The sequence below is a fragment of the Lutra lutra genome, chromosome 7, assembly GCF_902655055.1.
Source record: "Lutra lutra chromosome 7, mLutLut1.2, whole genome shotgun sequence".
Taxonomy (NCBI): Eukaryota; Metazoa; Chordata; class Mammalia; order Carnivora; family Mustelidae; genus Lutra; species Lutra lutra.
The window spans coordinates 3,614,336-3,639,163 of NC_062284.1; the positions used below are offsets into that span (position 1 = coordinate 3,614,336).

Genomic DNA, 24,828 nt, shown 5'->3' on the forward strand with positions numbered 1-24,828 from the left:
TCTGTACCTGTTAGACAGTAACTCCTCTCCCCTCACCCCCAGCCCTGGCAACCACTGTTCCACTTTCTGTCTCTATGAATTTGACTCAGTACCTCCTATAAGTGAAATCATACAGTACTTGTCATCTTGCAACTGGCTTATTTCACTTGGCATGATGTCCTCATGGTCTGTCCGTGTTGTAGCATTTGTCAGAATTTCTTCCTTTTTAAGACTAAATAATATTTCATTATATGTAGTACCACATTTTGTTTATCCACTCAGACACTGATGAAAACCTGGTTGCTTCCACTTTTTAGCTATTATAAATAATGTTGCTATAAACATAAGGGTACAGATATGTTTTTGAGACCTTGCTTTTAATTCTTATGGGTATGAGTCTAGAAGTAGAACTGTTAGATTATATGATAATTCTATTTTTAATTTTTTGAGGGAATGCCATAGGGACTTTTTTTCATAGGAACTATATATACCATCTTACATTCTCACCAACAGTGCACAAAAGTTCCAATTTCTCCATATCTTTGCCAACACTTGCTATTTTCTGGATTTTTTTTTCTTTAAGAATTTATTTATTTGTCAGAGACAGAGAGAGCGCACAAGCAGAGGGGGCTTGGCAGGCAGAGGGAGAAGCAGGCTCCCTGCTAAGCAAGGAGCCAGATGTGGGACTCAATTCCAGGACCCTGGAATCATGACCTGAGCCAAAGGCAGACTACTCAACCAATTGATCCGCCCAGGAGTCCTGGATTTTTTTATTTTATTTTATTTTATTTTATTTTATTTTATTTTATTTTATTTTATTTTATTTTTTGGTAGTTGCCATCCTAGTGGGTGTGAGATGGTATCTATCTCATTGTGGGTTTGATTTGCATTTCCCTAGTGATTGGTGATTTTGAACATCATCTTGTGTGCTTGTTGGACATTTGTATATCTTTGGAGAAATATCTGTTCAAGTTTTTTGCCCATTTTTTAATTGGGTTGTTTTTGGCTTTTGAGTTAATGGGAGTTCTTTATATACTCTAGATGTTAACTACTCATCAGAAACATGATTTGCAAATATTTTTTCCTGTTATGTGGGCTGCCTTTTTATTCTGTTGATTGTTGTGCTTATTGTAATTTATGTATACAAGCAAAGTACAGGACTCTGAATGAGATGTTTTCAAGACAGTGAGATTCTATGGTAGCACATGTACAGCAGGAAAGAGCTAGGAAATTAGGTACTAGGGTCATTGTGATCTGTGTTATCGTATGCGTAGACTGGAACAAGAGTGGAAGTTACTGACAGATAAAAATGGAAGACTAGGGGCGCTTGGGTGACTCAGTGGGTTAGAGCCGCTGCCTTCGGTTCAGGTCATGATCTTAGGGTCTCTGCTCAGCGGGGAGCCTGCTTCCCGCTCTCCCTCTGCCTGCCTGCCTCTCTGCCTGATTGTGATCTCTGTCTGTCAAATAAATAAAATCTTCAAAAAAAAAAAAAAAAAGGTAAGACTAAAGGCAAACCTACCTAGTTTGTCCAGGCTTAGCCTTAGATGAGGCAGTTGGATAGACTTGAGAACAAGGAAAATAAGATCGTGTTTAGAAAATAACTGTGACTGATTATCTAAGTGATCAAATGAGTTTTTGCATAGATAAGGTGGTCAAGATGGTTCAGCTAAGCCACTACCTTTATTTGTCAAAAACAATCATATTTTAAGACTAAATATGGGAGGGGTGCCTGGGTGGCTCAGTTGTTAAGCGTCTGCCTTTGGCTCAGGTGATGATCCCAGGGTCCTGGATTGAGTCCCATATGGGTCTCCTTGCTCAGCCTGCTTCTCCCTCTCCCACTCCCCCTGCCTGTGTTCCCTCTCTCGCTGTCTCTCTCTCTTTCTCAGTCAAGTAAATAAATTAAATCTTTTTTAAAAAGACTAAATACGGTTTATGGAGCGCCTGGCTGGCTCAGTCGGTTGGAGCACACAGCGCTTGATCTCAGGGTCATGAGTTTAAGCCCTGTTGGTTGCAGAGCCTACTTAATGTAAAAAAAAAAAAAAAAAAAGTCTAAATATGGTTTAATTTTGTTTTATACCAAGAATTAATTGAAATTTTCATGTGATGAATTTCATCCCTGAGGCAGAAACTAAAGGAAGGAGTCTCTGAGAAAATTAACCAAAAAGTGTTGTATTTTGGGAACACTATTGTGACAGGAACTAAGTCTTGTCCTCCACTTATAGAAATATAACAGTTTGCTCATTGTGTTCTGTTTTGTTCTTATTTTATGGACAATTACACCGAAACCTGATAAGTTAACATTAGTTTCCTCATCAGCGTACTTGCCATCGTCGGCTCTTCACGGTGGCGTAGGTTGCTGTGCTCGCCCTGTGGCCTTCCTTCTGTCACTAAGTATTTGTTGAGCAACCCTGTCAGGAGCACGTGTCCATCAAAATTTGTTTTGTTTTGTTCTTTGCTTTTGTTTTTTATTTTTACATTGGTGTTTTTGGCAGAAAGACAAACTATCTTCCCATTTTTATCCGTAAAAATAGATAGATTACAGTAGAATGAATTTTGAACAGGTAGTTCTAAACCTTTACAATCATAATGCTACCTTAGGTTAAATTTTTGAGGCATTTGATGAGTTATCATACTTGTACATTGATTCAATGATTTTGTCTTTCGTCTGGTATCTGCAGTCGAAAGCACAGGTTCCTTTCCAGAGGCATTCAGGGTTAATGGCTGCTATCCTAGATACGAAAGCATGTATTTTCTTCCTTCAGCCTTTCTGCTGTTTCTTCCCTCTTCCCAGGCTTTTTAAAAGTCCTTCATGCTATGCCTTATGAGAGAAAGCCCTTCTTTGTGGTAGTCTACCACACTTGTGTTTCTCAGGTGTTTTTTCCAGTGAAGAAAAATAGTATGTGTATAGTGAGTCTCTTAAATAAAAAGGCCAGAGTAGAGAGTACATAGACACCTCAAATAGCAAGCAGAATCAGTGCTCCAGAAAATAGCCAAATAGAAGACAGACTCTGCAGAATGTATCTAGAAAGCAAAAGAAGTTAGAGACAAATAAAATAAGCATCAAATAAATATCTTTCAGAGAGAGTCAGCTTGCAAACATCATGGACTCTAGCAGAAGACAGGACAAATCAAAACTGGTTATCAGGGGCGCCTGGGTGGCTCAGAGGGTTAAAGCCTCTGCCTTCGGCTCAGGTCATGATCCCAGGGTCCTGGGATCGAGCCCCGCATCGGGCTCTCTGCTCAGCAGGAAGCCTGCTTCCCCCTCTCTCTGCCTGCCTCTCTGCCTACTTGTGATCTCTCTGTGTCAAATAAATAAATAAAATCTTTAAAAAAAAAAAAGAAAAAGAAATTAGATCCCGTTTCATACAGTGTATAAAAATCATTTCTACATAGATAAAAGTGTGAAAAGCTTTTAGGGCATATGGGGAATATATTGTGTCCCTAGAATAGGGAAGAATTACCTGTCAAGACACAGAAAGAGCTATCCATGAAAGTAAAGATTAATAAATTTGAGTATGTTAAAACCAAGTGCTGTGTTCAACAAAAAAAGTTCTTTTAATGAACTTGAAACTCTAAGCATGGAGCCCGACGCAGGGTTTGATTTCATGACCCTGAGATCAAGACCTGAGCTGAGATCAGGAGTCGGACCTGTAATGGACTGAGTCACCGGGGTCCACTGACTCAGCATTTCTGTTCCTAGGTTTACACCCTAGAAACACATAAACATGCTCACTAGAAGATGTATAAAAAGAATATTCACACCAGCATGATTCATAATGGGAAAAAGAAACTTGGAAATAACCCAAATGCCCTTTGACAAAGAATGGAAAATTAAGTTTTGGTATATTGACGTAAGAATATTATCCAACATTAAAACTGAATGAGCTACAGCTGTGCGTTGGCTGCTTCCAGCATAGGCAGGCTAGCTTTACAATGATCAGGGTCAAAAAATAAGTAATAAACACTTACTAATTGGTTTTAAAAAAATAACTTACTGAATTCCTGCCATGTGCCAGACAGCGTTTGGGGTGCTAAGGATTTTGTAGTGAACAAGGTGGACAAATTTCCTATCCTCATGAAGCTTACATTTTAGTTCCGAGGGGACAGAAAATAAAGTAAGCAAAGCAATATGTAACTTAATATAATTCATAAAAGCTGTGGAAAAAGAGAAAGCAAGGTAAGAGGACAGCATATAATTTGATTTGTGTGTTTGTGTTTCTGCAGATTGAGGAAGGGTTTTTTGAAAACGTAACATTTGAAAAGAGTTGGACGTCCTATGGGAGAGAGTGTTACTACTTTCTTGGGGGAAAGTAGGAATGAGCCTGGCGTTTAAGGGAGTTGAGGAAGCGAAGTGTGAGTCGGATAAAGAGCCAGGACTAGGGGAAGAGGGCAGGAGAGGAGTTCAAGGGCATGGACAAAATTCATATCATGTAGGGTCTTACAATTTTAGTACTAAGTTTAGGGTTTTTAAAAATATGGAAAGTCCGGGCGCCTGGGTGGCTCAGTGGGTTAAGCCGCTGCCTTCGGCTCAGGTCATGATCTCAGGGTCCTGGGATCGAGTCCCGCATCAGGCTCTCTGCTCAGCAAGAAGCCTGCTTCCCTCTCTCTCTCTCTCTCTGCCTTCCTCTCCGTCTACTTGTGATCTCTCTCTGTCAAATAAATAAATAAAAATCTTTAAAAAAAAATAAAATAAAAAAATAAAAATATGGAAAGTCCTTGGAGAATTTGGGGCAGAATGACATAATCTGAATCATGTTTAGAGTCTGAACTGATTGTTGGGGGGCAGAGGTAGGGGGTTGGGAGGTGGATACAAAGGGCCCAGTTAGGAGGCTTTTATTGAAGTGCAGACATTAGATGATGGTGGGGTAGACCAGAGGTGGGGGGACAGCAACAAATACAGAAGGAAGTGGCTAGTTCGGTGATATATTGGGGGGTTATAATCAGAAGGATTCAGTATTAGATGAAATATATCTATATGGGAGAGAAGTAAATCAATAAAGACCTCTTGCTTTCTACTGAGAGCAACTGGTTAGACAGTAATACCATTTACTCACCTGGGGAATACTGAAATGTAAGCAGGTTGGGCCATAAGGTTAAGAGTTTGTTCTTAGATCCCTTGAATTTAAAATGCCTGTTAGACACCAAGTATGTGAGTGTGAAGCCCTCAGAAGGGAGGTCTAGAGTTCAAGGGGTAGAAATTCGGGATTCATCAGCATACAGATGGCATTCAAAACCTTGGAGTCCAAAGAGACCACTGGGAGGGTGAGTGTAGACAGAGAAGAGGAACTAGGAAAGGAGGCCAAGAAGTGGATGCGGGGAGAAGGGGAAGGTGCCTTGAGATGTGGTATCCAGGAACTCAAAAGAAGAAAATGGTCAGTAGACATGCTATGTAACAGAAAAATATATTTGTAATAGAAATTACAGATATCAGGTCAATATATCACAAGCGAATAGTAAAAAGTATTATGTAGAGAAATGCAAAAATGATCTGAATAGGCAGTTCACTGAAGGGTAAGTTCTAATGGCGAGTACACCTATGAAAAGATGCTTAACCTCATCATTAATCAGGGAAATGCAAATTTAAAAGAACAGTAATACCTAATGCTGTCAAAGATTGGAAGGGAGGTCGTTTTCATACCTTAGTGGAAATGTGAATTATTACAGCCTTCTTTGAAAGCAGCCTGGCAATATCTATTAAAATGAAAAATATCTCTAATCTATGATCCAACAATTTCACTCCTAGAAATCTGTCTCCTGGGAATAGAAGCACCAGTACATAAAAATCTAAGTATGTTTACTATAGCCTTTTTAAAGGGCAAAAACACTAAAAATAGGGTAAATGCCCAATCCCTCAGGGAAAAGTTTAATGATTATAGGTTATCCAGTCATTAGATTATTATGCAGCTGGTTGAAGTCAAGTACCTTGAATGATGCAGACAATTTTATAAAATATGATTCATTGTGTATACCCGTGTGAAACACAGTAGCCTCCCTCTTTCCAGAAAAACTTCTGCCTGTGTATACATTTGTATCTATAAGAAGGTAGAGAAAAGCATAGTTCTAGATAGTTCTTGTCTGGGGATAAGTAAATCTGAGGGAGATTGTGGAGGTAAGTCTCTACTCATTCATTCACTCAATAAACAAACACACTCATCTCTGTTTAAAAGAAGAAGGATCCCCAGGATAAAATCATTTCCGTGATATATCCCATTTGTGTAAAGTATATGTGCCTATATATAAAGATGGGAAAGATAGTCACCAAAATTATAATCCTAAAGTATAATTAACTTTTTAAAAAATAAAATGCTAAATTGGGGTATACTTTCACCATTTTTTCTCCTTTCAGTGCTAGTTCAAATGGAGAATCTTGATATTGACCAGATAAATTCCATTTTCAAAAGAATACTTTTTATTTTTATTTTTGTAAGAATAATTTTTAAGTAAATTTACAAGATTAGTACCATTTTATTCCCTTCATTAACTTCTGTTAAACATCCATCTTCCTCTTGTTTTCTTAGCTTTTGGTCTTTAACCAGCAGTTTGTTTCGGGTATAACCTAAGAATAGAAATTAGAACAGATTAGTGGTCAAGCCCACAGGTAGCTATGTTCAGTTGAGTGAGAAACCTCACTGAATATCTGAATCATGAGCACAGTTATTTAGCATTTACTGTATGTATCTGTTCAATAGGTATGAAGATACTTTCATACTGTTCAGTTTTAGAAAATATTTATGATATTTATTGATTTTTAAAAATATTATGTATTATATGCTTTTTAAAAAATTTGAGTATAGTTGACACACAATGTGATGTTAGTTTCAGGCGCACAACGTATTGATTTGACACTCTGTACCTTATGTGGGGCTCACCGGGCCTGTAGCTAGCACCTGTCACCATAGAGCTCTATTACAGTGTCATTGGCTATATTCTCTGTGCAACACTTTGTATTCCTGTGACTTACTCATCCCGTAACTGGAAGCCTGGACCTCCCACTCCCCTTCACCCATTTCGCCTGCCCCCTGACTCCCCTCCCCTCTAGCAGCCATCAGTTTGTTTTCCGTATTCATCATGAAATGATACAGTGAAATCATAGAGTATTTGTTTTTCTCTGACTTACTTGACAGTAAAATTCCCGCTGGTCCATCCATGTTGTCACAGTGGCAAGATATCTCTCTTTTTATGGCTGAGTTTTACTGCCTCGTGCCTGCATTACTGTGTCTTTATCCAGTCATCATCTATTGCTTTAGACACTTGACTTGCTTCCTTATCTTGGCTATTGTAAATAGTGCTGCCGTAAACACAGGGCGGCACATCTCTTTTCACGTTAGTGTTTTCATTTGCTTTGGGTAGATACCCAGGAGTGGAATTAATGGATCATATGGTGGTTCTATTTTTAATTTTTTGAGGAACCTTCACAGTGGCTGCACCAGTTTGGGTTCTCACTAGCCGTGAACAAGTGTTCCTTTTCCTTCACATCCTGGCTAACACTTGTTATGTCTTGTCTTTTTTGATTCTGGCCATTCTGATAGATGTAAGTGTATTTATTGATTTTTACATTGAGATTAAAATGGACATCATGACTGTCATTAATTATGTGAACTTCTAGAGCAGTGTGGGAGCCTGTGGGTTGGGAGGCTACCATTTACAGAAGATTGGGGCTAGCCTGGCTGATTTTCTCTTAAGTCTTATATTCATGCATTACTTCATATTCATCTTGACAGGTCTCCCACCTTTGCTCTTCCTCTGTGATTTAACTGCTGTGTCGTCTTGCCTCATTTTACTTACCTGAAGCTTTGTTTTGCTTCTACTCTGTGTTCAAAGCCATTTCATGATGCTAGCATCATTCCTGTCTCTTTGGATAAGGTCCAGTAACTATTCTGGTCACTCTGCTAATGAAAAGCAGGGCGCCTGGGTGGCTCAGTGGGTTAAAGCCTCTGCCTTCGGCTCACGTCATGATCCCAGGGTCCTGGGATCAAGCCCTGCATTGGGCTCTCTGCTCAGCAGGAAGCCTGCTTCCTCCTCTCTCTCTGCTTCCCCCTCTGCCTACTTTTGATCTCTGTCAAATAAATAAATAAAATCTTTAAAAAAAAAAAAGAAAGAAAAGCCCCCAGATCAGGTCTAGTCACAAAAGCAAACCAAGTTCTGTAAGAAATATGGTCAATTCTATGTGATAATTTTAAAAGTTCAGACTTTATTTAAAGCCAGAATTTCACCCTTCCAAAGAATCTTCTAACTCCTGAAGTAGGTTGGCCTACTACAGTGGGAAGGAGGAGGGGTCAGCTACTTTTTCTGACTTTACATGACATACTGCTCTTCCAGCATTTCTGCAGCCCCCGAGGCAGGAAGTGGAGCAGAAGGTGGCAGGAAAGTTCTTACCTGACTGTGACTGTTGTGAGGCGGTGTTGATGCTGTCTGGACTTAGCAACTGTGTACAGCTGATCGTTTTGCTTATGAATTCTTTTGCAGTTTCTTCAGAGCCCCCAGTATTAATTATCTTTAGGCACATGACACATCTCTCCAAAACTTAGTGGCTTAAAACAACACGTTTGTTATCTCACAGTTTCTGTGGATCTGGAATCTAGACATGGCTTACCTGGATCTTCTACCTCTATGTCTCTCACAAGATCAGAGTCCTATTAAGGCTTGACTCGGGGATAGACTTGCTTCCGAGCCTACTCCAGTAGTTGTTGGCAGGATTCAGTTCCTCATGCGCCAATAGCCCAACTGCTTCATTTCTTCACAAGCTATTGGCTAGAGCCTTCCCTTGGTACCTTGCCATATAGGCTTCTCCACAGTGCAACTCACAATATGGCAGCTGGCTTCCTTCAAGCAAGAGGGGAAGAATCAAAAAGATGGAAGTGACAGTCTTTTGTAACCCAATCTTGGAAGTTATATCCTATCACTTTCGCCATATTCTATTCATTGGAAGAAAGTAACGAGATGTAGCACACACTTGAGAGAGGAGTACACAGACCATGAGTACCAGGAAATAAAGATCATTGGGAGCCATTTTAGAAGCAGCGTACCACCCCACCACCAGTATTCCTGGGATTATCTCATTTTCACTTCTCTTGATACAGGCAATTGTATCTCTTTTTTGAGTAGTCACTTAAAACTCCCTCCTCCTTGGACATCTTTCAGCTTGGTCCCCTCACCTCCAGGTGGCCCTCCTGAACAGGATTTAAGACAACCCCCATACTATCTATCTCTAGCTAATGGTGCATGGAAAACTTGCATCTTTAACCACAAGAAAATTCGGAGGTACAAGCCAATGCCAATATAATCATCACCCATTTCAGTCTGCCACGAGAACAACCACCAGCAAATCTGTACTCTTTCCCAAGATTTCTTAGTCTTGAGTCAATCACTGGTCTTCTATGACTCTAGTTCTAGAAGACATATCATAAGCTCTTCCAAGTGGTCTTGTTGATGCTTTTTTCCCTACATCAAGGTGCTAGGGGAAAGGAGAGCCTTTTATCAACTCTGTTTACCTCCAACTTTTTTTTTTTTCTTTTTTAATTTGGCTAGAGCTAAAGTTCACAAGGAGGTTTGGTTTAGATTTTTTTATTTATTTGAGACTGAGAGGACTAGCAGGGGGAAAGAAGTGAAGGAGAGGGAGAAGCTGACTCCATCGGGCTCCATCCCAGGAACCTGAAATCATGACCTGAGCCAAGGGCTCACCCGACCAAACTACCCAGGTACCCCTACAAGGAGTTTTGACCACATTCTTGGATCTGCAGCTAAAACTGACACTCGAGTAGTCCATATTGACATCCTGCTTCTTCTGCTGTTTGCTTTCTTCCTAATCCTTTGAAGGCATTTGCTTTGGGTGGTGGCTTATAGTTATTGTAACAAGGAAAATGATTACCAATTTATTAAATCAAACAGTGGAACATAATAAGAGATGGCAGAAAGATTAATAATGAGAAAGGGAAGGGAAGAAGATAGGAGAAAGCACTAGATACCTTATTTGGTTAGAATAAATAGGTAAATATTGTTTTAATGTTTTTGTGTAATTACTGTTGTTTTAATAGTGTCCTTGAAATGTTTGAGGCACTTGTAGAATTAAAATTAAGGTATTTGGGACGCCTGGGTGGCTCAGTTGGTTAAGCAGCTGCCTTCGGCTCAGGTCATGATCCCGGCGTCCTGGGATCGAGTCCCACATCGGGCTCCTTGTTTGGCGGGGAGCCTGCTTCTCCCTCTGCCTCTGCCTGCCATTCTGTCTGCCTGTGCTCGCTCGCTCTCCTCTCTCTCTGACAAATAAATAAAATCTTAAAAAAAAAAATTAAGATATTTGAGTTTAATTCATAGAATAAAGGTAAATATGAAGAGAGAAAAGAGGCATAAAAAGCCAAATATTATACTAGAAGCATAGATGTTCTCCATTTAGACCCATAAATAAAATCCAATATAATGTTTGTAAGAGACCAACCTAACACAAAATAATGGGAGGTAAAGATTACTCCCAAATTAGAAAGATCTGTTTATCAGACCTGAACAGAAAGATGACAGTAATTTTATAAAATAAAATGTAAAGGAAAAAGAGCAGACAGTGCATATCACTTTATATTGACAACATAAAGCCCAGTGAAATTGACACCAAAAATAAAAGATATGCCCAAATTGGCATAAGTCTTGTGAATTGGATTTACAAGTATCCAAATATTGTTTTACATAATTATCTTTCTTTAAGCTCTTTGGTGGGGGAAGCAAGGTTTGGAAGATCTGGATGAAGCAATAAATTCTCTTTCTATTAAAACATGCTACCTAAATCTTCGTGTGTAATAATGAAAGTTTCACCGGCGGAGAACCAGCCAAGAGTCCTTGCTGGGGAAATGCAGAAGGCAAGGGCAGAGTTCTACAAATACCGTTTCCTAGGAGTTCAAACTGGGTTTGGAACCGGACGCTTGTGCCAAACCCCCTTTGCTATGGGAAAAGACACTGTTTCTATCCAGTTAGGCAAGGTTCTCGTGGGTGTAAAGAAGTCATCTTCAGCTGACATAGATTTCTGAGTCTCAGAAGTTTAATCATCCAAGTATTCTTTACCCAATAAAAATTGCATTCTGTAGTTCTTGTTTTTTTGAAATCAGACTTTCTGGGGCAAGCCCTAAGCATTCATAGTTTGATTGACTTACTCTTAGAAAATAATGTTTTGGTTTGTTTTTAGTTTCAGAAATGTAGTTCTGTAACACTACCAGGCCTCCTGCCCTGATGTAACTAGCAGTGATAGTTGGCAATATATCCTTCCTAATGTTTTCTTACGCTTATGTAAGCGTTTGTAGATAGATAGAGATAGGTAGGTGCAGATACACACACACATAATTTGATGCAGTTACCATTTTCTCATTTTCAGCTTGCTCTTTTCACTTGTCCTTGATAATGCTGCTAGCTTTCCAAGTCAATACATACAGATCTTGGCTATGGATATGCCAAGGATGGCTGCGGCATCATTTGGTTAATCATTTCGATACTGATGGCCCGTTAGTTGTTTCTTCTTTTGGCAGGAGAACTTCGGTGAACATCTTGGATGGTTTATCTTTACATGCTCCTGCTCTTCTATAGAATAGATTGGATCCTAGAAGTAGAATTGCTAGACATGTGGTATGTGTGTTTTTAATTTTGTAATATATGAAATCATATCCACTTCTTAAACGTTTGTAGCAATTTATATTTCGTTTATGTAATCGTTTATGTGGGTGCTGATTTCCCCACACTTAAAGTTGAGCACATTTCTAGCTTAAGAAAATAATTCATTATAACCACAAAAGTGATACAAGGGAAAATATGAGAAAAATTTTTTGTAGTCTTGGAATAGGAAAGGCCTATTAGGCAAGATATAAACCCATAAGCCTTAAATAAAAAGATTAATAGCTTTTACTATATTACTATATAAAAATTTAGAATTTCGGCTGGCCAAAAAAAAGTGTTGCAGATGAAATCAAGACAAATGATAGATGAGTAAAAAACACTTGTAGAGTAAAAAACGGCTGAGAGGGCACCTGGGTGGCTCAGTTGGTTAAGTGACTGCCTTCAGCAGTACAAGCATGAGTATTGGACTTGGAAAAGCACTCACTCACTCAGCAGTGAGTCTGCTTCTCCTTCTGACCCTCTCCTTCCCTCTCTATCTCTTCATTCTCTCTCTCGAATGAATAAATTTTTAAAAAATCTTAAAAAAAGAAAAGGCCTGAGATATAGATATGCACAAAATGAGCTTTTACAGATCAGTAACCCGGTAGAGGCATGAGTATTGGACTTGGAAAAGCAGCTTATAGAAAACATAAAACAGATAACTCAACATATGAAAAGGTGTCCAACGTCCTCTATAATTAAGAAAGGGCAAATTAAAACACCATTTTTCACATAGCAAATTGAGATCCCCATTATTAGTGAAGATACAGGAATATGGACTCACATATGGCAGTGTAATTGGTATAGTCTCTGTAATTGACATTTTGGTGGTTTTACTTTTTGAATTGTTTTTAGCTAAAGTATGTACAGTTTTACTAATCAACCTTTGCTTATAATGAAGTACGACAGTTTCCTTTCTCATCTGAATTTATTGACTAGACAGTGTCTGTTGACTTTCTATCTTAAAAGACAAGGATATATGGGGCACCTGGGTGACTCAATGGGTTAAAGCCTCTGCCTTCAGCTCAGGTCATGATCTCAGGGTCCTGGGATCAAGCCCCGCATCGGGCTCTCTGCTCAGCGGGGAGCCTGCTTCCCTCTCTCTCTCTCTGCCTGCCTCTCTGCCTACTTGTGATCTCTGTCAAATAAATACATAAAATCTTAAAAAAAAAAAAAAAGACAAGGATATAACCAACTTGGTCTACTACCCTCCTATTATCTCCATTCTACATATTTTTACCAAAGTATTTTGAAAATACAGAAAAGTTAAAATACAAAGTGAACACTGTATACCCACAACCTAGATTCTACAGTTAACATTTTCCTAGGTTGGTTTTATCACACTTCTATCCTTCTAACAATCTCTCTCTATCCATCAATCCACTTTATTTTTTTGTATTTTAAATGAATTTGCATAGAATTTCATCCTGTACACTTCAGCATGCATATAATTAACTGGAATTTAACATTTATTTACATTTTTTGAGGAAAACTAATACACAGTGAATGTCTAAGTCTTAAGTGTTTCATAGGATGAAACAGATATATACACCTACGTAACCCAAATCCCAATCAGCATATGGGGTATTGCCATCGTCCCAGAAAATTTTCCCATGCTTCTTTCAAATCCCTAAGTCCCCGAAGTTAGCAATGTTAAGATTTTTTTCACCATAAAGTAGCTTTCCCTTTTCTAGAACATCGTGTAAATGGCATCACACAGTAAGTATTCTTTTATGGGTAAGACTTCTCTCATTTAACATGTTTTTAAGGTTCATCCATGTTATTGTATGATTATCACGACATCTTATTTATTGTTGAATATTATTCCCGTGTATGAGAACACCGCAGATCGCTTGGCCACTCTCCTGCTGGTGAAGGCCTGGCTGCTTTCAGGCCGGGCTCTTGTGAGTAAAACTGCTGTGTACCTCCTCGTACAGATCTTTGTGTGGTCATGTGCTTTGATTTCTCTTGGATCAGTGCACAGAGTATTGTGGCAGTTTGGTGTGTTAAAAGATCATCACAATAGATTCCGCTTCATACCGAACAGAATGGCTGAAATTGGAAAGGCTGGCTGTACTGCCGTACCGTACTGTGTCAGTCAGGATGGGGAGCAAGGAGAGCTCTCATATATTGTTTGAAAGAACAATACGACACAGTAACCACTTCGGAAAATAGTCTGGCAGTTTCTTACACAGGTAAACATTTACCTAGGCTTTACCCTGTAATCACGCTCCTGGGTATTTATCCAAGAGAACTGAAAGCATATATTTAAAAAAAAAAAAAAAAGAGTGCAAGAATGTGTATAGCAGTTTTATTCACAATAGCCAAACCTGGAAACAATACAAATGTCCTATCAGTACACCCCCAGGGGAATGGATATAGTGGAAGACAACAAACTACTTAAATAATATGAAGTCATCTCAAAAACGCATTGAATGGGTGCCTGGGTGGTGCAGTTGGTTAAGCAGGCAACTGCTGGCTCCAGCTCAGGTCATATCTCAGCCCAGGGTCATGGGATCAAGCCCCGTGTTAGGGTCCAAGCTTGGTGTGGATTCCACTTGAGTTTCGCTCTCCCTCTGCCTCTCTCGTACTTGTACTCTCTCTCACTCTCTCTCTTTCAAAAATACATGGATAAATCTTAAAAAACAAAAAACAACAAAACACATTAAGTAGAAGAGGCCAATAACAAAGACTTCTTCCCTTTTTAAAATTTTTATTATTATTATTTTTAAATTTTAAGTTGAGAAACAGGCAAAACTGATCTCTGGTGACAGAAATCTGGGAAGTGGTTGTCTTTGGTGGGTCTGCAGTAACTGGTAGGGAGGATGAGGAGGCTTTCTGAGCTGACTTAATGTTATATGCTTGATTAGGATGGGTTATATGGGTCTATGATGTATCAAATTCTTATTCATTTAAGATCAGTATAATTCACTATATATATAAATTTTTACCTCAGTAAAAGTGAAACCTAAAAAACAAGTGTATTTCATACCTTTTCAAAATTGAACCCATGTGGACAGTTGCTTAGAAGACTGTGGGGACTGAGGGAGAGCTGAAGGAATAGGCCAAATTTTTAGACATTTCAATTTAAAATGTGACTTATGAAATTAAAAAACAAACAAAAAAAAAAAAACTGAGGGCCTGGAGGTTTAAGTGAAGATCTTCTATGACAATCATAAACCAAATCCCTTCCTTTTTGGAACCCGAGTTTTTCCAGTTGTCAGAGACTGGCCTTCCCTAAGGTGTACCATGAGGATGAGGGATGAGTTAATACCCAGCACATGCCCCGTCTCCAGAATCAGCAGTCCTAATGAAGGTCTGCAGTTAATTGTCCAGCCTGCCCCCTAGAGAGCCTACCACAAGGTTAAAAGCCCTGCATTCTGAGTATATCATGACCTCTCAAAATTACTTATAATTCTTTTAAAGATAAAATTGTCAAGGTTTCCAAAGCTCTGTGGAGTAAAAAACAAAATGTCTATAAAATTGCTCTATCAACTTTAAGAGGTGATGGTTTTTACATACTTAAAATTATTAGGGACTGCTTTTCTAGAGATTTTTTTGAATTGTTATTTTGGGAACGATTCCCATATAGTCATGCTTGTGATTCTTTAACAGAGTGTTATTTTCAAATGTTAAATTGATGAATAACCTGTTGATTAAGCCAAATATAGTCACATTTTAAGAAGTCTTTCCCCTTGAACCCTCCTTCACTGTTGGTGGGAATGCAAGCTGGTGCAACCACTCTGGAAAACAGCATGGAGGTTCCTCAAAATGCTGAAAATAGAACTACCCTATGACCCAGCAATTGCACTACTGGGTATTTACCCTAAAGATACAAACGTAGTGATCTGAAGGGGCACGTGCTCCCGAATGTTTATAGCAGCAATGTCTACAATAGCCAAACTATGGAAAGAACCTAGATGTCCATCTACAGACGAATGGATAAAGAAGATGTGGTATATATACACAATGGAATACTATGCAGCCATCAAAAGAAATGAAATCTTGCCATTTGCGACGACATGGATGGAACTAGAGGGTATCATGCTTAGCGAAATAAGTCAGTCGGAGAAAGACAACTATCATATGATCTCCCTGATATGAGGGAGAGGAGATGCAACATGGGGGGTTAAGGGGGTAAGAGAAGAGTAAATGAAACAAGATGGGATTGGGAGGGAGACAAACCATAAGTGACTCTTAATCTCACAAAACAAACTGAGGGTTGATGGGGGGAGGGGGGCTGGGAGAGGGGGGTTGGGGTTATGGACATTGGGGAGGGTATGTGCTATGGTGAGTGCTGTGAAGTGTGTAAACCTGGCGATTCACAGACCTGTACCCCTGGGGATAAAAATATATGTTTATTAAAAAAAAAAAGAAGAATTCTTTCCCCTTTATCTTGTGTACATTTCTGTTTTCTGTAATGTGCTTTCCTCATTTTAGCCTGCAGTAAATCTGTTGACTTGTTTGTAGAACTCTTTATCTAAAGCCATTTTTAGAATAACATCACAAGTTTTTTTTTTCTCCTCTGTAATTTAACTTCATTGTATACACTTTGATACCTAAAATAGTCTTTTTTTCTCTATTCTTTTCATTATTCTTTTCTGCTAGCCCCTCAAATCTTTATCGGCATACTCAGGGACAAGTTTGCTTGTCATTCCTATTTTTTTTTTCTTAAGCATAGAGACTCCTTTATACTATAACCTCAGAATAGTTTTTTCTTAGTAACCTGTTATTGAAAGTGTTCCATGATATGCTTTCTCTTCCCTTCGTGGTTGGAATCACTAATTCTCTCCATGTGCGAGTGTAGACTTCTTCATGTCCTAAGTCAATAAGGAAACCTTGGTCCTCAAGGAGTATTATGCATGTATCAGGCACTGTTTTAGGCATTTGGGCTACTGTGTAAAGAACATGTTTCCCCTGCACAGAGATTATATTCTTTTTTATTCTCCTAAGATTTTAATTATTTATTTGTGAGGGAGAGAGTGAGAGCGTGCACGAGTGAGTACAAGCAGTGAGAGCAGCAGGCAGAGGGAGAAGCAGGCTCCCCGCCGAGCAAGAAGCCCGATGTGGGACTCGATCCCAGGACCCTCGAAGGTGGATGCTTAACCAACTGAGCCATCTAGGTGTCCCAGAGAGGTGCTATTTTTAATTGGGTTGTATGGAAGTATCTCTGATGAGGTAGTATATGAGCAGAGATTTGAACAAAGTAAGGGAATGGGCCAAGGGCACTTCTGAGAGAAAAGGCATTGCCAAAGGAGGGAGCTTAACTATGTTTGCCTACCCTTCTGGCTCTTAGGACCCCTGCACCCCCACCCCGGACTGCTGTGTGGACTACAGTGAACGGAACCAGTAAGCTACCAGTGTGGAACCCCTAACCCCTAGTATCCTGATTAGATTCCCCTAATGTTGGTTCCAGGGTTTTCATACCCTCCTGTTCACCCTGTTGCTGAGAGAGGGATTCCCACCAGATGGTTATGGGAATGCCTCAACACACATCACCGGACAGACGAACTAGGCCACAGCTTATTAATTACATGAACTCACATCTGAGAGGAAGAGGACACCGCATGCCATACAGGACCATGTGGGGGTTGCACTGAGGAGTAGAGTGAACAACCAGGGGCAGTGGGAGGTGGGCTTCGTAGTATCAAGAGAGTGGGGCTCCCATGGAAGAGTGTGGCTGCCTTGTTTTCATCATTTGGAGGGCTGGCAGTATTGAGCTTCAGGTCTTACACCACAGCCTGAGCAGAATAATTTGTTTCCCAGAAGTACTCTGATCTCAGCGGCATCACGAGAGTTCTCAGAGAAGATCTGATCCCTTGATTAAGATAGGAACTTATATTTCTGAAAATAATGAATAATGACTTAAAAAAACAATGTTTTAAGTGAACATGGATGATGGTAATCCAGTTTTGTTTTTTAAGAACCATAATTCTTTAGCAAGGAACTTTTGTTTGTTTAAAAACAAATTTAAGGATAAGACAGTATAAATTCTAGGAAGTCACTAGGAAGTCTAGTGAAATACAGCATCTCTGCTAGCTACGTGAATTATTCTGAGAATACTGTTTTTTTTAACCACATCGTGTTAGGAACAGACAGGATACTCCAAGACCCAATTTGTTATTTTAACAGAGAAAGCCAACTTCTTGTTTTATCTCAATAAATATTCGATATTAATGAATTTATAAGCTCACCCTTTTTAATCTTATGAATAAGTAATAAAAAATGAGCCAGTTATATCAAAAAGACAAAATAACAAGTGTTGGCAAGGATGTAGAAAAGAGGGAACACTCATACCCTGTTGTAAGAATGTAAATTGGTGCAGTCGCTATGGAAAACAGTAAGGAGGTTCCTCAAAAAACTGAAAATAGAAATACTATACGATCCAGCAATTCCACTGGTATTTATCCAAAGAAAATGAAAATATCAATTTGTAGAGATCTATGCATCCCTGTTTATTGTAGCATCATTTAGAATAGCCAAGATATGGAAGTGTGTGTGTCGAGAGGTGACTGGGTAAAGAAGATGCTGTGTGTGTATATGGTGGAATATTACTTGCCCATAAAAAGTGAACCTTTGCCATTTGTGACAACATGGGTAGATCTGGAGGGTTTTATGATAAGTGAAATAAGTCAGACAGAAAGACAAATACCGGGCGCCTGGGTGGCTCAGTGGGTTAGGCCGCTGCCTTCGGCTCAGGTCATGATCTCGGGGTCCTGGGATCGAGTCCCACATCGGGTTCTCTGCTCAGCGGAGATCCTGCTTCCCTCTCTCTCTCTGCCTGCCTCTCCATCTACTTGTGATCTCTCTCTGTCAAATAAATAAATAAAATCTTTAAAAAAAAAAAAGAAAGACAAATACCATATGATTCCACTTTTATGTGGAATCTAAAAAACAAATAAATAAAACCCAGAAACTTATAAAATTGAAGAGACTCATAGAGGAAACTGTTGGGTTACGAGAGTGGGGAGGGGTGGAGATGGGGCAGGCAAATAGTTGAAGAGGATTGAGGGTACAAACTTAGTGACAATATTAAGCTAATATTAGCTTGGTATCAGTAGACCTGTTTAAGAAGTTCCAGTGTAATTAGTGTCTTTATTAGAAAACCAACCCAAATTTTACTTAAGAAAATAAAACATTTGCTTATATCACATTCTACAACGATTAAATCTACACAGTTGTTTTTACACCAAAATCATCACCAGTCTGATTTGTTCACTTTGATTACTTAAATTTGGATTTTTTATATAGATGCCTCTGACCTATCAGTTTCTGTGAGAAGGATTTTTTTCTTAGATGGTCACCACATTGAACATAATACAGTACTCCTTTAATAAAAAACAGAAATGTTGACATTTTATACATTTTAAAGCTTTAGGAAAACAATCCTGCATTGGTGCATTTTTGCAATCTCGGTGCAAAAGTCCTGCAGATAAATTGAGACATATTAATCACAAGAAATGAAGGCAGTCCACCCGCAGGAACCACAGCAAGAGGCTGGAACATCTTACAGTGTAATTCAGAATCAGTTCGTGTCTTCTTAAAACATCGATTCAATTCTTGGGCTTAACTCCCAAGGTGTCTAAGTCAGTTGGTTAGGATTCTGGAATGAGAATTAGCATTTCTAGTGAGTCCCCAGGAAACACTAAGGGTGAAGGTCCAGGGATGAAAAACTCTTAGGTTTTCTGGGAAATAAGAGGTTGCCTTCCTCCCATAGGGCTGTAGACCTGTAGACTTCAAGGGATAGAGGCTTGGTCTCTAACTGACATCCCTGAGTGTCTCTCTAATGATCAAAGCAGACAAATAAATAAAGAACAATAAGGCTACCATATTGAACATATTGTACATTCACTTTTTTTTCTCCTGAGGATTCTTAGGTTTTATATTCCTTCATATTATATATGAATGTAATGTAAAGAAACCTTATGTTTATGTAATGTGTATTTTTATTTATTTTTCCTTTATATCACATTTCTGTAAGTCATATTAGTATCTGCAAACCAATAAAAAGAGCTCTTTTATTTTAAGAAAATTATATGTAATTTGTTAAGACCCTTTTCTGGGTAGAAAAATGTTTCAAAATCACAAAAGAAGGGGTTTGTACTGTCAAGTCCAAACACAGAGAGCTTGTGGCTTCAGGTCTACAGGTTCAGGTCCAGGTTAAAGGAGGCACAGAACACACACATTCACTGATCTAGGTCTCCAAAGGGCTTTTCTTCTTTCTAATAGAAGCCAGACATTCTTCTGCAAACGAAAAGACTAATACACCAGATTTTTTTTTTGCCATGTCATTCCCAAAGGCAAGAGGTCACCAGCATCCTATAAGAGGGCATAACATTTGGCTGTGTACAAACCAGAATCAAAACCAAACATAGCCAAGAACCAGAAACAAAAGTAAAAATACAAAGTACAGAGTCTGGAAAACAGAAACAGTAGAGAAAAACAAACTCTGAAGACAAAGTCCTGTAGCCACTTGCCGTTGACTATGGGTGCCAAAAAACAGTGCCTGGGAGGTACATTTTTTAGTTAGTTCAGGAAGATGTATCTACTTGAACAACCTGTTACTCCAGAATTGCCAAAGTCTTAATTTTCAAGAGTTAAAAACAAAGATTCTCAGGGCGCCTGGGTGGCTCAGTGGGTTAAAGCCTCTGCCTTCGGCTCAGGTCATGATCTCAGGGTCCTGGGTCATGATCTCAGGTCATGATCTCAGGGTCCTAGGTCATGATCTCAGGGTCAGGGTCCTGCCTGCCTCTCTGCCTACTTGTGATCTGTCTCTGTCAAAGAAATAAATAAAATTTAAAAAGTTAAAAAAAAACACAAAGATTCTCAATAAAATGCAGTAACAGCTTACTGGTGGTAAGGCTGGTTATGCTATTTTTGACAGTATTTATTACAGGGACACAGACTCAAATATTCCAAGGGGCCAGGTAAACAATATAAATAAGGAACACAAGCATTTACATTATCTAGAAAGCGGTGGGCATGTAACAAACATACTTGAGGGCACATACTTTGGCTAAAGGTGGCAACCGTTGAAAATGTTGGCAAACTGTCGCCCTGTGGGAATTCTTGCTTATCCCCGTCTTTTATATTTTTTTGACAGAAGCTATTAACGTGGATTTAAATGTGAATCTTCCCATTTTAAAGTGTTGGTAACTAATTCAGTTAAAAAGCAAAAAACTCTGTATGAGCCAAACAAAATTTATTTTCAGGCCAAAAATGGCCCAAGGGCCATCACTTTGCGACGTCTGCAGTAGATGCTACTTAGGTAACATTATAGCAAAAGAAGAGTTTAACCAAAAGTTGTATTTTTGTTGGAAAGAAGGTTTTAAAAGATTTCTTTTTAAATTGTATACTTTCAGTTTTTTTTTTTATAAGAGTGACAAAACAGTATGCCCACCGCATATTTAACATGTATTTCCATTTTAAGTTCCATTTTTTGGTCCATTAAAAATACAGTTAGTCACTTTCTGGAGATCTATGTCACAACAATGAATATTGTTACTACTGAACTATACATTTAAATATGGTTAAGATGGAAAATTTTATGTTTTTTTTTTAAAGATTTTATGTATTTATTTGACAGAGAGATTGCAGGTAGGCAGAGAGGCAGGCAGAGAGAGAAGGGGAAGCAGGCTCCCTGCTGAGCAGAGAGCCCGATGCGGGGCTCGATCCCAGGACCCGGGATCATGACCTGAGCCAAAGGCAGAGGCTTTAACTCACTGAGTCACCCAGATGCCCCATAAAATTATGGCTTTTACCATATATTGCCACACACATGTATTATTGAATGTTTAGTGAATTATATTGATAATAATAATTATTATTATAATTATATAATTATAGTATACTATAATTATATATACATTATATATTATACAATAACATATATAATAATATATTATAATAATAAATTAATTCATTTTAAACTGTCTTTGTAGGGCAGTATTGAATGTAATGGGGTGGGATGGGGGGGAAGCCTGGAGATAAGGAGATACTTAGACCGCTATAGCGGCCTTGTTGAAAGATCATGAGAGCTTGTTCAGGGAACTAAATTTACCAGTGGGAGTGGTGATCAATTTGAGAGACATTTCCGGAGCTGATCTGGGAGAATTAGATGAAAAACTGAATATGGGGCTTGAGGAGATAATAAAAAGATGAAGGTTTCTTTCTTAGTAACAGATTATACCAATAATTAAGATTAAGAAAAACAGATTCAAGGGAAGTTAGTTCCGTTTTAGACAAGCCATGGTATTTCAGGACTTGAAGGAAATCGAGAGGTCACCAAGTACAACCACCTCATTTTACAGATGTGAAAGTCAAGGCCCCAAGAGATGAGGTGATACCTTTGATGTCGCAGTTTAAATCGGAAGCAGGACTTTACATGTTCTAGACTCGAAGTTCCCCTTTCCTCCACACACCCGGTGTCTGTTCTGACACGGGCTTCCTCGGGTTCCGGGTGAGCGTGTGCTGGTGTCCTCCCCAGGCTGCCGCTGTGTGTGAGTGAGGGGGGCCTGCACAGCTCCTCGGGGGACCGGGCCCCACGCCCTGCCTCTTGCTCTCTGAACTGCAGTTGGGCCCCTTCTCCTCTTCATAGGCTTCCTTCAGCTTGAGCTGCTTGGAGGACCTGTGAGTGGAAGTGGTTTGTAGACCTCGGCAGTTTCCTGCCTGCAGGTCCGTGTGGCCCTGTCCAAGTCATAGGAGTTCAGAGGCAAGGCTGGGGCTGCGGATGGAGATTTGTGAGGCAAGGACCATTTCCTGACACACTGTAAGGAATTGTGGATGTAAAAGTACATAATAGCTGAAGGGTTTCAACTTTATCTTACTAGAGGACCTCAAGCCCGGCTATATGTAGGAATCAGTAAGTCCCTGGGGGAGGACTGGTGTGTGTGTGTGTGTGTGTGTGTGTGTGTGTGTGTGTGTGTGTGTGTGTGTGTATACAATATATATATTTTAAGATTTCATTGATTTATTAGAGAGCACAAGCAGGAGGAGCTGCAGGCAGGCTGTGGGAGGAGAGCTCGAGGTGGGGCTCAATCTCAGGACCCTGAGATCATGACCTGAGCCAAAGGCAGACACTTAACTGAACCACCCAGGCGCCCCCGAAGTATAATTTTTTTAAAGTTCCAGAGGTTTCATATGCACAGCTAAGAATGCTATAAGCAATGAAAAGTTATAGAAGGATTTGAAGCAAGAAAGTGAGATAATCAAATGTCTGTTTTAAAAGGTTTCTAGGGACACCTGGGTGGCTCAGTCAGTTAAGCGTCTGCATTCAGCTCAGGTTCTGATTCCAGGGTCTTGGGATCGTGTCCTGTGTTGGGCTCCTTGCTCCGTGGGGAGCCTGCTTCTCCCTCTGCGTGTCGCTGCCCCTGCTTGTGCTTGCTTGCTGTCTCTCAGTCTGTCCCTCTGACAAATAAATAAAATATTTAAAAATAAAAATAAACAGGAGGGCTCCAGAGTGGCTCAGTCAGTTGGGCATCAGACTCGATCTCAGCTCAAGTCATGATCTCAGGGTCATGAGTTTAAGCTCCATATTGGGCTCCACGCTGGGGTGGAGACTACTTAAAAAATAAAATGAAATTTTAAAAGGTAATGCTAGCTTAAATGGGTGGTAAGAGAGACTTGCAAAAGTCCAGGCAAGAGATGATAATTTTTAATGACAATATATTTCATGAGTTAATTTTCATAATAATTCTTTATCTTACAGCACGTGTTTCTGGGGGTGTGGGGGTGTGTAAAAATTCACTGTCATCTCCAGAAGGTGCATCTTTGGGGCTTTTTGTTCTTAATACTACTCTTTTTAACTATTTCACTAGGACAGATTCCCAGCAGCAGTTCTGTCAAGTCAAAGGAAATGAGTAGTTTTGGCTCCTGGTTATGTATTATAATGGTTATAATCAATTTACAGTGTTACTCTCCACATGGTGGGCCAAATAGGAACTTTGGAATCATTTGTAAGATTCAAAAAAGAAAAATTATTGGGATTTTGATTAGAATAATTTTATTTTGAAATTATCAGAACAATGTTTATATCATGCTTATGCTATTTTACATGATTTCACTGAATATTTAATAACTAAATTTATTTTTAACAGATTGATGAACTCCCAGAGGGAGCTGTGAAGCCCCCAGCAAACAAGTATCCTATCTTCTTTTTTGGCACCCATGAAACGTAAGTCAGCAAAACAACTTAAAACTTCAGCAACTCTAATTTGACTCTACTAGACTACGATGTTTATATCTGTTCTACAACATTTTATATGTTATATAAAGGATCACAATTATATAAAAGGATCACAATTGTATAAAATTACCAAGCTTAATAATGTATTTTTCTTTTTTCTTTTTTTTAAAAGATTTTATTTATTTATTTGACAGAGATCACAAGTAGGCAGAGAGGCAGGCAGAGGGAGAGGGGGAAGCAGGCTCCCTTCTGAGCAGAGAGCGTGATGCGGGGCTCGATCCCAGGACCCTGAGATCATGACCTGAGCCGAAGGCAGAGGCTTAACCCACTGAGACACCCAGGCGCCCCAATAATGTATTTTTCTTAATGTGAAGATTTTGCATTGATTTTGCTTTCGAAATGTTATTTCTTTGTAAATATTGGACATCACCCAGAATCTCCTTTAGGACACTTTTAAGTCCTAAGGTATCTCCTTACCACTCCCAGTAAATTTCTTCTGTTGCTCTTGTACATTTCCTTTTAGAGAAACTTCATCCATTTATATATTGTACAACAAAATTAGGTTGTCTCAGGCTCTTTCATTTTGTTGAACCCTGAAGCAAACATACCACCTTAATAAGGTTTTTAAATTGCATTGGTTAGAATACAGGCTAAACTGCTAAATAAAGGAACCTCAAAATACAGTGTCTCAAATAATACAGAAAATTCTTTCTCTGAAACAATCCAGAGATAGGCAGGTAGATGGAGGTGAGTAGACTACTACTGTGCTCTAGGGACCCAGGTTCCTTCTGTCACATTGTCCTATCATTGCCTGGAGTGTTGCTCCTTTCTGCTTATTTAAAAACAAACAAAGGAAACGGCTTAGCAGCATCTGCGCATCTTACAGGTAAGGGGAAGGGGAAAAGAGAGAACATGAACAGGTAACTTCTTTGTAAGGAAATGACAAGAAAGTTGCATATATCACATACACTTGCATTCAGTGCAGTGGCACAGACTGGGTCATGTGGCCACGTGTTGCTGTCAGGAATTGGGAAATC

The 24,828-nt window shown here is 39.2% G+C and overlaps 1 protein-coding gene across 1 annotated transcript in view; it reads left to right on the forward strand.

The window, feature by feature from the left end:
* Positions 1–24,828, forward strand: part of HDGFL3 (HDGF like 3) — a 74,730-nt gene that overhangs the window by 25,743 nt on the left and 24,159 nt on the right. The window contains exon 2 of the mRNA XM_047735567.1: positions 23,703–23,779. Coding sequence (XP_047591523.1) covers positions 23,703–23,779 — 77 coding nt within the window. The remainder of the gene's footprint in view (positions 1–23,702; positions 23,780–24,828) is intronic.